Source organism: Vulpes lagopus, chromosome 2, assembly GCF_018345385.1.
Source record: "Vulpes lagopus strain Blue_001 chromosome 2, ASM1834538v1, whole genome shotgun sequence".
Classification (NCBI taxonomy): Eukaryota; Metazoa; Chordata; class Mammalia; order Carnivora; family Canidae; genus Vulpes; species Vulpes lagopus.
Window position 1 is genome coordinate 45215158 of NC_054825.1, and position 12862 is coordinate 45228019.

Here is a 12862-nt window from a genome sequence, read left to right on the forward strand (position 1 = left end):
GACATCAGCCCACTCTTGCCTCTTAACAAACACACCAAAAATAACGTCTTCCCCAAAATTCCATACGAGATCAGTAGTTTTCATTATTCAAGAAGACTACATGCTTAACAACTATGGTTTTCCTCTTATATAAGTAAATAAAACATTCAGTACTTTGTTTTTGTTTCAGATATTGAGTGGTGTGGTTCAACCTTTGACACTGAAAATCTCGTTTCCTTGGATCTGATTTTGAGGATTTGCTTGAATGGTACCCCAGGCATAGAGCAAAGACAGGATCTCTGCCATGTAAAGCAAGTCAGAAAGCAGGCTGGAAGATGCTGCAATGTGGCAATAGTTCTCTTTTTTTCCCCATCTATATTTAGATAGATTTTTTTTAAAAAAGATTTATTTGTTTATTCATGAGAGACACAGACTGAGAGAGAGAGGCAGAGACATAGGCAGAGGGAGAAGCAGGCTCCTTGCAGGGAGCCCGATGCAGGACTCGATCGATCCTAGATCCCAGGATCATGATCTGAGCCGAAGGCAGGCACCCAACTGCTGAGCTACCCGGGCTGCCCTAGATTTAGTTAGATTTAATTATATTTTGAAAGAAACAAATAAACTTGAACAAATATTTACTGCCTTCTATGTGCCAGTTACCATTCTTGGCAGCAGACAAAATTCCCTACCCTTGTTAACCTTATATACTACTAGGGGAGAAAGATAAGAAATAAAAGACATTGTATATCAAACAGTGGATATGTTCTGAAGTAAAATTAAGGAGAAAGAGGAAAGCACCACAGTGGATATGGAAGATTGTTGTTTTAAACAGCAGTCAAGGAAGGCTTAACTAATGAAGTGATATTTGAGCAGAGAAATAAGATGGTTGTGTCAGCCGTATATATGAGGGAAGAGGATCCCAGGCAGAGCAAATGGCCCTGAAGTAGAAAGACTCTAAAGCAAAAGAATGTCTGGAGTGTTCTGGAAACATAAGGTGGCTACAATCACAGAGTGAGAGAGAGAACAGTAGCAGATGGAAGGAGAAAGATTAAAAAAAAAAAAAAGGCAGGAGAGAGATGAGGAGGATGGTGGCATTAAGATGATACAAAGCCTACAGGCCAAGGACTTTAACTCTTACTCTGAGATGAGAAACCATTAGGTTTTGAGCAGAGATGTAACATGATTCTAATATATATTTTATTTTGTAATCTAATATACATTTAAAAAAATAACTGTGGCTGCTGAGCTGAAAATACACAGGGATAGTAATGATAAGAACATGGATGATGATGACAAAGAAAGAAAATGCATTAAAAAAAATCAGTCCAAAGCCCACCAAGAACACCCTCAAGCGATGCTGCTCAACACTGGTCTTGCTTTGCAAGCCAATCAATACACTAAAAATTAGCCTATGGGGAATAGTTGTATGTAAAAAATCTGCCCAATGTAAGCATGGCCCAATTATATTCATAAACTCAGGTTTGAAGGAAGAAATGTGGAATCAGGCACCCAACAGTGGGAATCAGGCAGCCAGCAGTGGGAACAGAAGCTGAAAGGCCAGGAGACAGCAAGAGGCTAGCAGGACTCTGATGAGCAACACATGAGAGAAAGTTATGAGTAAGCAGAAGTTACACAGCTGAGAAAAGACACGCAAAGCAGACCAGGAGAGCAAGCATGGACAGAGAGAGTGAGAACCCACAGAGAGCAAAGAGGGGGGTGAGTTTACACTAAAATGGGGGAATGTTATAAAGATCCAAGAACTCTTTCTCACCAGTGTCTCCAGAGCTGATGTATTAGTCACCACTCTGCCCATCCCTTATATGAACTAGCCTGAGTCTCGGATTCTGACAAGAGACCTAACTATATGACATATCCTATTATAGGGAAGGACCAGATACAGGCTTGACTAAAGACCTAGACCTTGTGTTTCGTTGGCCAAGAAGAATATACTTTATCACTTCATAAATTTCTACTAATGTGTTCACTAAAGAGTGAATTTTCCTGGCACATTTTCTTTTCTCCGCCTATAAGAAACTGAGACTCCTTATGCTGACATTAATTTGTCACACTACATATTTAACAGTGTTTTTTAAAAAAGAAAATTCTAAAAGAACAATTTTTATCCATTAATAAACATAAACCCGTAAATCCTGATAAATAAATTAATACCTGGAAGAAGAACTTTTAATTCAGCTTCATCGCTATACTTTGGTGGTCCACCACTTTCAACTACGCAGCGATAAAGTCCCCCATCTCCTTCAGTAGCGTTGTTGATAACCAGTGTTCCACTTGGAAGTTTGATAATTCTATCATCCAGAAGAAGAGGCTGTCTGTTCTGTTCCCACCTCACAAACGGGACCAAATCTACATTAACTTCACAATTCAGAATTGCACTGTTCCCAGCATAAACTGAAGAAGGTTCTGGTTGGCTGGCAAATCTCGGGAGACCTGGACAATAAAGGAAAAGAAGAAATAAAATGTAGTTAGATGTTACTTTAAAAATGTAGCCATGGGAGCCAGAAGTAAGTCAGCCCTGTGGCCATATGTATGGTGGAACCAGGGTCAAGAAGAAGGTCCACGGAGTCAGGAAATTGGCGACAGCAAGGATACAGGTCAGATAAGTAAACGTACTAGGGATAACTGGAGTCACGTTCCTCGCAGTTGGAGAAGCAAAGCACAAATACAGAAAAGCAGAAGGGTAGATAGAATAAATCCCATGGTACGGACAGAACTGAGACATCAGTATAAACTTAGAGTTTTATATAATTATGCAAATATAGTAACACACATATATAGATATAAATGTATATGTATAAAGTATATATACATTTCATATATAGTCATTACATTACATACACATATATTTATACATCTCTATGTATAAATCTCCTAGCTCTGTCTAAAAAGTTCAAAATCTATGCCACTTGAGTAACAATGAGTATATATGGTGACATCATCTTGATTTCCAAATACCATTTTCCACTATGAGGAGCCAAGGCTCCTTAAAGAACAGCCTGATTCTACCACTAGAGTAAGGAAAGTACAAGATAAACGTGGAACGTCCTGTGATGACAGGAAGTAAGGAAGTATCCAAAGAACAATATGGACATATCAAAAGGACTTCTGTCAGACTGAAGGGAGTTTCCACTGGGCAAATCTAGGATAATGATAATGCAGAAAAGAATTAATGAATAAACTCATTGGTGAAAGTTGGATAAGGAAGAGGATATTTATAGAGTCTCAAATTAGTTCTTCCCAAAATGCTTACTACTTATTAATAAAAGTACAAAATATTTAACTTTACAGTGGGAAACACAGCAATAGACTATTATCAACAAAGTAATAAAAGTTAACCTCACCAGTACTGAAACAAAACATCAATCCCTTCCTGATATGATGCACTTACAAAGGACACAGCAGTTAACTCCTGTGAGATTCCTCCCCAAAATGCAAAACCTGAATCTATTCAGAGGGGAAAATCAGAAAACCCAAAATGAGACAAGGATAAACTGAAGGATGATTTGAGGCCAAAGAAGCCTAAAGAGGCACAACTACTAAATAAAACATATAATCCTGGACCAAAAAGGAGTGGCAGAGGGGCAAAGCTTCTGCTTTCGTGTTTTGCTATTAAGAATATTATTGAGATGGGCACCTGGGTGGCTCGGTGGTTGAGTGTCTGCCTTGGGCTCAGGCTGTGATCCTGGGGGTTCTGGGATCGAGTCCCACAACAGGCTCCTCGAAGGGAGCCTACTTCTCCCTCTGCCTATGTCTCTGCCTCTCTGTGTCTCTCATGAGTAAATAAATAAATAAATCTTAAAAAATAAAAGAACATTATTGAGACATCAGTAAAATACGAATGATATCTATCGTAGTATTGTATTAAGGTTAGTTTCCTAGAATCAATGGATGGTTATTTAAGAGAGTATCTTTGTTTTTAGAAAATACACATGGAAGTATTTACGTGGGGGTAATGCCTCCAGCTTACCCTTAATGGTTCAGAAGAAAACCATTTGGTATGTGCATATTTGGTTTGGTATGTGCATATCTGATTTGGGTATGTGCATATTGTGGGGGATCATTAAGGCAGACATGGTAAAATGTTAAAAACTGGGTAATCTAAGTGAAGGATATATAGGATTTCTTGGTTTCATTCTTGCAAGAACTGGATATGTTTGAAATTATTTCAAAATAAAATGTTATCAAAAATGTAGTCATAAATACGCTGCAGATGCCACAGAATATAGTGGTTAAGAGCCTAAGTTCTGGAATCATATCATCTGAATCCCATCTCTACCACTTCATGGCTGTGTGACATTAGCAAGTTACTTCACCTTAAAGTCTAAGCTTCTCCATCAGTAAAATGAGAATAAAAATGAGAATAAAGGGATCCCTGGGTGGCGCAGCGGTCTGGCGCCTGCATTTGGCCCAGGGCGCGATCCTGGAGACCCGGGATCGAGTCCCACGTCGGGCTCCCGGTGCATGGAGCCTGCTTCTCCCTCTTCCTGTGTCTCTGCCTCTCTCTCTCTCTGTGTGACTATCATGAATGAATAAAAATTTAAAAAAAAAAAAAAAATGAGAATAAAATAACATTTTAACAAATGTTAAAAATGTTAATACTTGGGACACCTGGGTGACTCAGCTGTTGAGTGTCTGCCTTTGGCTCAGGGCGTGATCCCGGAGGCCCGGGATCGAGTCCCACATTGGGCTTCCTGCATGGAGCCTGTTTCTTTCTCCCTTTGCCTGTGTCTCTGCCGGTCTCTCTCTCTCTCTCTCTCTCTCTCTCTTCTCTCTGTGTCTCATGAATAAATAAATAAAATCTTTAAAAAAATTAATACTTAACATAAGTACTTCATATATAGCATACTGCCTCGCACATAAAAACCAAAATGGTAGGGGTGCCTGGGTGGCACAGTTGGTTAGGTGCCTACTCTTATAGGCTCTGTCTACAAGAAACAGCTCTAGGTTTTGTAGTTTTATGACGGTGAATTCGTCCATATGGAAATGACACACTTAGAAGCTGTCTAAGCATCTCACAAATTTTTTCTTACTTTTTATATCAAGGGGATTTTTTTTAAATATTTTATTTATTTATTCATGAGAGACACAGAGAGAGGCAGAGACACAGGTAGAGGGAGAAGCAGGCTCCATGCAGGGAGCCCGATGGGGGACTCGATCCCCGGTCTCCAAGATCACGCCCTGGGCTGAAGGTGGCGCTAAACCACTGAGCCACCCAGGGATCCCTATCAAGGGGATTTCTGAAGGAAAGATAAAATTAGCCATATATTAACTTTACAGAAACCAAAAAATTAGAAGAATGGAATTAACAAAGATAAACAGAGAAACTAATAAAGTAGGGGGGAAAAGGAAACTGAAACAAAACCACAAGCTAATTCTATTTTTAAAAAGTCAAATATTCTCCCCTCCTGAGGTCTCATGAAAATGAGTAATTTTTAAAAATATAAACCTACAACAACATATGTGGAATTATTTCTAAGTTTCTGAGTAGGGAAAGCAGATGAAAGAACTAGTCCTGACATATCACGGCAGAAACAGCTGCAGCTTCCTGCGCTCCCAAGCAGGAGGACAGTTTGTCCTGCTGCTTCCAGAGAATTGCAAGAGAAAAGAGAGAAGGTAGGAATGAGACACAGGCTGGACAAGAAAAGATTAACAATGTCTGTATTCAGACCACCCAATTCCTCCACCTTTACACACAAAACACTCACAGCCAGGCTACTGCCCAGGCAGTAAAACAAAAATTTCTGCTGTGGAGAAATGAGTGCAGAGAAGACGACTTCTCCTATTTAATTTTATGAGCTACCTACTTAGTGTTCTTTCAAAAATTCCCCTTCTTACTTAACTTGGCCAGAATCCATTTCTATTGCTTGCGACCAAAGAACACTAACAAATGTTCTTTTAGAATGGCAATTTAGCAGTATCTTTTTTGCGGAAAAAAAAAAAAAGTTTTATTGAGATACAATTTATAGACCATAAAGTTTATCATTTAAAGTCTACAGTTCAATGGTTTTTAGTATACACAGAGAGTTGTGTAACCATCACTATAACCTAATTGGAGAACATTTTCATCATCCTCCAAAGAAACTGTACTCACTTGCAGTCATTTTCCATTTCCTGCACTCACCCATTCAGTCTCCTGTGCCTTCATCTCCCTTCCCCCATCCTCAGCCCTAGAAAACCACCAATCTATTGCTTGGCTCTTCATATTTGCTTCTTCTGGATATTTCATACATATGAAGTCATATGATACATGATTTTTTTGTGACTGGCTTCTTTTACTTAGCATCATGTCTTTCAGGTTTATCCTGGTTGCAGTACATATGAGAATTTCACTCCTCTTTATTTCTGAATAACATTCCATGTACAAATATACCACATTTTGGTTACCTAATCATCACCTGATAGGTTGTTTCCACTTTTTGCCTGTTACAGATAATGCTGCTATAACCATTCATGCACAAATTGTTGTACAAACCTATTTTTTCATTTCTCTTGATTTGGTACATAGAAATGGAATTGCTCAGTCATAAGGTAACTCTGGTTAAAATTTTGAGGAACAGCCAAATAATGCAGTGTTCTTTTAAAAATCATATATATACACACACAAAGTACATTGTACAATCCAGCAACTAGTAGAATTACTAATGCAATAATCTTTTCTTTAGAAATTTATAAAAGATTGTTCACTATAGAACTGCTTTTAACATCAAACAATTTTTATTCATCTAACTGTTCATCAAAAAGGAAGTCTTTTAAAAAAAAAAAAAAGGAAGTCTTTTAGATGAATCACAGTATATGTATACAATGGATACTATGCAACTATTGAAAGAATTTTTATTCATATCTTAGCTCAGATATCATTTCCTCCTGATACTCAGGCTATGACTGAGTTTAAAAACTCTCCTATAGAATGCTGTCTGTAGCCAAATAATTGATTATATTGTATTAAAATTGACTGTTTACTAAGATATTAGGCCAAAAAATGCTTCCTGCAGGTATAAAAGCTAAAAAAGAAGGATGGACAGACCCAGCAGAGTAGAAAGAAAGGAAGAAGTAGAGGACAGGCTTAATAGGCAGTGAGGCAGTCATGAGCAAAGGCCAGAGGCAGAGAACAAAAGGAATTTGAAAATATTCAGTATTGGCAGAGCTTAAAATATGGTGAAAGTGGTCCCACTGATGATGATGGTAGAGGGCAGGGACAGAGGCAGAATGAAGTGCTAGAAAATGAAGCTGGTGGTTCAGTCGGTTAAGTGTCTGACTCTTGATTTCAGTTCAAGTCATGATCTCAGGGTCCTGGGACAGAGTCCCGCATTGGGTTCTGCGCTCAGTGGGAAATCTGCTTGAGATTCTCTCTTTTTCTGCCCTTTCCCACCATCACCCCTCTCTCTGAAAGGAGGGAGGAAGGACAGAAGGAAAGGAGGGAGGGAGGGAGGGAGGAAAGGAAGGAAGAAAGAATGCTGGAGAACTGGAGGCCAACTCATGAAAAGATCTAGAGGTGTGTGCCAGAGTTTAGACATCCTCCTGATGATGACACCAAAGAGCTCCTGAAGGGTGAGGAAAGAGCCTTACCACTGGACTGGACGAGGAAGAATGAGGCAGCAGACAGGTACAAGGTTGTGTGTGGTGAGGGATGATGACAAGTAGCCTCAGGATCATGTACAGAGAAACTAGGAAGCAGAAATCACTTGGTGAATGGCTGTGGGAGACAGCTGAGACCAAAAGTCCTGATTAAAGTCCAGCTTAAGAACATAAATGATAGAGATGCCTCGATGGCTCAGTGGTTGAGCATCTGCCTTTGGCTCAGGGCGTGATCCTGGAATTCCGGGATCAAGTCCCACATTGGGCTCCTCTCAAGGAGCCTGTTTCTCCCACTGCCTGTGTCTCTGCCTCTCTCTCTGTGTGTGTGTCTTATGAATAAATAAATAAAATCTTTAAAAAAATAAAAACATAAATGATAAACAGGAACTCACCTAAGTGACACTGTAGGGGCAGTCATAATGCTAACTTATTTATCAACATGTTGGAGAAAGCCTGGCAAGCAGATTAAAGGAAGAAACGGAGGAAGGGAAGGAAAGGAAAAAAGGAAAAGAAGGAAGAAGGAAAAAAAAAGAAAAGAGGAAAGGCTGATTATTAAAAGAAGTGACCCCTCCCCCCTTTTCTCCATCCTCAGTCTGTGAGTATGGAATAATTACAGAGGCTTTATATCACACTCAAATTTAGCTTTGAGTATCTGGTTCCAAAAACGAATGAGCAAACAGCCTGGAGTGAGCGGGAAATGGGGAGCTAGTCTGTCAGTCAGTCGTGTTCTTTTTCTAAATGTGAGCATTTTAGCAAGATGAGTATAAACATAAGACTTAAATGTAAGACAATTTTTGTACAATGTGACCCTTAGCAAAACTATTTCATCCAGTACTCAAGTGAAGAAACACTGGCCTGAGGAATGAATACCAGTGCCTATAACCAGTATGACTTATGCAGCTTACACTTTCCATTATTCTTCAAATAAGAATGCTCTGAAGGGGAGTGCATGTTTGTCTCTTTACAACTTTCTGCTCTTCACCTTCCGACCCATATCCTACAGGTTTTTAAATAATTAATACAATTAAATGTCATTTCCTTGGCTGGGGCATAAAGGAACCAAGATTCTGGCGATATGGCAAGTTTTACAAAGCCATTATGCTGGGAGGATAAAAGTTAGCAATCAAAAGGAATCAATTTTCCTATACAACTTCCTCTGTCATTTCCAAGTTAAAAAGAAGAATGGCCTTAATACTTCTGATCCCAACTGCAAGCAATCTAAATGACAAAGTGGAAAAGTGCTACAGTTTATTCCTGAAGGCACTAGGCAAGTTTTAGCATAATCCCATACGCCTAGCAGATGCTCAATTGATACTTGTTAAATGAATATTTCTTGTTACCAAAATCAAAACTCTAGGGTAATACTGCTTTTTATCAAGATATACCCTCTATAAAAATTGGAAAATACAAATAAATTACTTAAAAACAACTTACCTGCTACTGTGAGCTTGGCTGTCCTGCTGACAATGGTTCCAAGACTCTCAACAGTGGCCACACACTGATAATAACCTTCATCAGGTTTATTGTGTTTGGAATGCACCACATTGCTGATAAATAAAGACCCATCTGGGAGAAGCTGGCGTCGGTCATCTGATACTAAGTTTAAAAAAGTTCCATCTTTTTTCCACTCAATTTTTGGAGAAGGTTCAGAATATGCTGAACAGTTCAATATAACAGAAGAGCCTCTAACTGAGAGTGTATCCACTGGTTCCACCAGAAAATAAAATGGAGTGAATTTTCGAATGCTGGATCCTACAAAAATAACAAAAAGAACAAAGCTAAGCAAAACTTTCTTCTTCTATTTCTGTAAGAAAATATCATTTGAATAAAAATTATTGTTAAATAATTATGCTCTTTGGATACAATATGTAAGAAGTCATTTCACTATGAGGGTCTAATAAATAAAATTTCTTTTACTAGGAAATAAAAATATGACCCATTTAGAAGAAGAGGAGAAAAAAGACTCTGCCAGATGAGATAATCTGACCTTATTAGATTTATGAATAACTAATAAAAGTTTTTATTTCAAACTCTACAATTGGATTTATAAATATTTAAAATTATTTTATTCAAAGCGAAATATTCTATGATACAGAAAGGAAGCAAAAAATTGAAATGATTCTTTGTTATTATTAATAAGGTATGTTTGTTGGCTATATTTCTTTCATAAATTCACCATACATATACTTTATCCATTTTTCTAGAGGATTACTCATCCTATTGATTTAGCAATCTTTGGGCATAGCTATTATGATTTGCAAATATTCCTTTTTCCACTTTGACATTATTTTTGCCATAAAAAAACAAACTTTACTTAAAATTAAATCTGTTAAAAGGATTTTTATTCCAAGATTATAAAAAATGTTAGCCTTGTTTTATGCTAGTACGTTTGTGATTTAATTTTCTACACTTAATCTTCATCTAGAATTCATTTTTTTTAAGTAGGGAACTCACAACCCTGAGGTCAAGGCCTGAGCTGAGATCAAGAGTCAGATGCTTAACCAACAGAGCCACCCAGGCGCCCCTGAATTAGTTTTGATATAAAGAGCAGAGGAGGGATCAGTTTAACTTTTCTTAGTTCCTTGAACATGAGAAGAACATAATTTTTGTTTCATTTGCTATAAATCTTATATTCTAAGCCAAAGAAAACTTTCCAACTTTAAGCTTTACCTCTTTTCTTCAAAAAGAGTACTGACCAACTCCCTTGCAATCAGACTATAATCAATTCTAATCAGATTTCTTCATGTGAGCAATTAGGGAAGCTTAGTCCAATAAATGAAACCAAGACTGTTTTAAAATGTACCTACACATCCCTTTATCTATAGTTTATATTGTAATTTAAGGATGACACTAGCTCTTTATTACATAATGAGAGAATGGTTCTAAGTAAATATGAAACATACTGGCAGAGGAAAGGAAATAACACTTGTTTTAAGCTTTTCTAACACTTACAATGCTAATCAAATTCCAAACAGACTAATCTTCCTCCCTCAAACACCATGACGTGGGTTCCATCTCTACTTGATAGTTATGAAATTGATTCTTTAGGCCTTATTAAAACTCTTGAGAATGAGCTTAGGAATTTTTCAGAAGTAACCTGCAGTGATTTGCTTCTTATTACTGTAAAAAATGTTACACTGATACTAAAGTAAAATAAATAAAAATATCAACTCCGGGGCAGTACAAAATGATAGCTAAACTAAGATAAATTATTTTTATACCATTCCTGTGTAACACTAAATCTTTATTATACCACCCAAACTACACAATTCAGGATCTTAAGAGATAAAATGTATTAGATTGGCAGTAAAAATACAGATTAACAAATTAAAATAAGTATTAATAACTATTAATAAATTTCATTTTAAAATTTGGACAAAGTTTTTGCCATTTAAAAAATAATTACACAAATGTAAATGTTTCACAGCCTAACATTCTATCTTGCTTTCGGTTTCCTTTCATTTTAAAAGCCCCTACAGCCAACTTGAGAGTATATGCCTTCAAAGAATGTCTGAAAATCAAGGCCCTTCAAAATATTACCACAAATATGCACTCTGTATTACTTAGAATACAGCATTCCTTAAATATTTATGAATATCATCTTTGTATTTTATTCCCTAGGTAAACATACAGTGACCTAAGGTATTGTTCCTTCACTTAAAATCCCTCAAAGGCTTGCCACTGCCCTTTATGAAGGAATCTAAATAAACTCCCTAACTGGACTTCTAGGTTTCTGTGTGCCCTGGCCTCTGCCCACTGTCCAGCCTTCCCCCAGGATCACTCCCCCCTTGCCCTCTAAGGCTTGCTGCACCTGTCACCCCCCACAGCTCCTGCCCTCTTCACACAAGCTAGTCCCATCATCATCCCTCTCCAATGAACTTTGAGTCTTCCTTCAAGCCCAGTTTAAATACTGCTTTCTTAGAAATACTGTCTGTCCCTGGTGCCCAGATGAGATTACTTAGTTTCAACTTGTTACAAGCAGGCATGGCATACAGTACCTACACAGAACTTCAAATGTTCTTAATTTTTAAATATTTGTAATGACTTGTTTGTTAAGGACAGAAGTTCCCAAAGTTTCTTGGTTCCTGGTGCCCTTATTTTTTTAGTTATTTTTTTCATGAATTCCCTCAGCTAAAAGAAATACCTAACAGTTCGGTTTTATGTAATAGTTAGGTTCAAACAAATGAATCAATATTTATGTCCCAAGTTAGTATCTCCTATTAAAAAAAAATCATACATGTAAGTTGAAAACTATTTTAACTTTTAAACAACCACAATTAGTTACTATGGGATGTGTACACCCACTAGACACTGCATGAGTTCTCAAACTTTGAAATCAAATTGGATACTGCCATCTTCATTTCCTGTTCCACACTGACTTGTGCATGGTACTTGGTATTTATCCCAGCAAACACCGAAACCCAATTTCATAAACATCACAGCACTAAAATGAAGGTAGCATAATCAAATGTTGAAACTGTAAACTACCCGCATCACTTGCCATCAGGGAAATACAAATCAAAACCACAATGAGATCCCACCTCACATCAGTGAGAATGGGGAAAATTAACAAGGCAGGAAACAACAAATGTTGGCGAGGATGTTGAGAAAGGGGAACCCTCTTGCACTGTTGGTGGGAATGAGAGCTGATGCAGCCACTTTGGAAAACAATGTAGAGGTTCCTCAAAGAGTTAAAAATAGAGCTACCCTACCACCCAGCAATTGCACTGCTGGATTTACCCCAAAGGTACGGATGCAGTGAAAGACCGAGACATCTGCACCCCAATGTTTATAGCAGCAATGTCCACAATAGCCAAAGTGTGGAAAGAGCCTCAGTGTCCACCGAAAGATGAATGGATAAAGAAGATGTGGTCTATGCACACAACGGAATATTACTCAGCCATTAGAAATGACGAATACCCACCATCTGTTTCGACGTGGATGGTACTAGAGGGTATTATGCTGAGTGAAGTTAAGTCAATTGGAGAAGGACAGACATTGTATGGTTTCACTCATATGGGGACTATGAAAAATAGTGGAAGGGATTATAGGGGAAAGGAGAGAAAATGATTGGGAAATATCAGAGAAGGAGACAGAACATGAGAGATTCCTAACTCTGGGAAACAAACAAGGGGTAGTGAAAGGGGAGGTGGGCAGGGGGTGGAGGTGAATGGGTGACGGGCACTGAGGAGGGCACTTGACGGGATGAGCACTGGGTGTTATACTATATGTTGGCAAATCGAACTCCAATTAAAGAAAAATAAACCAAAAAATAAAAAAATTTAGAAAA

At 37.9% G+C, this 12862-nt stretch overlaps 1 protein-coding gene across 6 annotated transcripts in view; it reads right to left on the bottom strand.

The window, feature by feature from the left end:
* NEO1 (neogenin 1) overlaps nt 1–12862 on the bottom strand; it is a 234951-nt gene that overhangs the window by 157754 nt on the left and 64335 nt on the right. For all 6 annotated transcript variants that reach the window (XM_041742737.1, XM_041742741.1, XM_041742738.1 and 3 more), the window contains 2 exons: nt 9007–9324; nt 2149–2427 (listed from right to left, as the gene is read on the bottom strand). In XM_041742737.1, coding sequence (XP_041598671.1) covers nt 2149–2427; nt 9007–9324 — 597 coding nt within the window. The remainder of the gene's footprint in view (nt 1–2148; nt 2428–9006; nt 9325–12862) is intronic.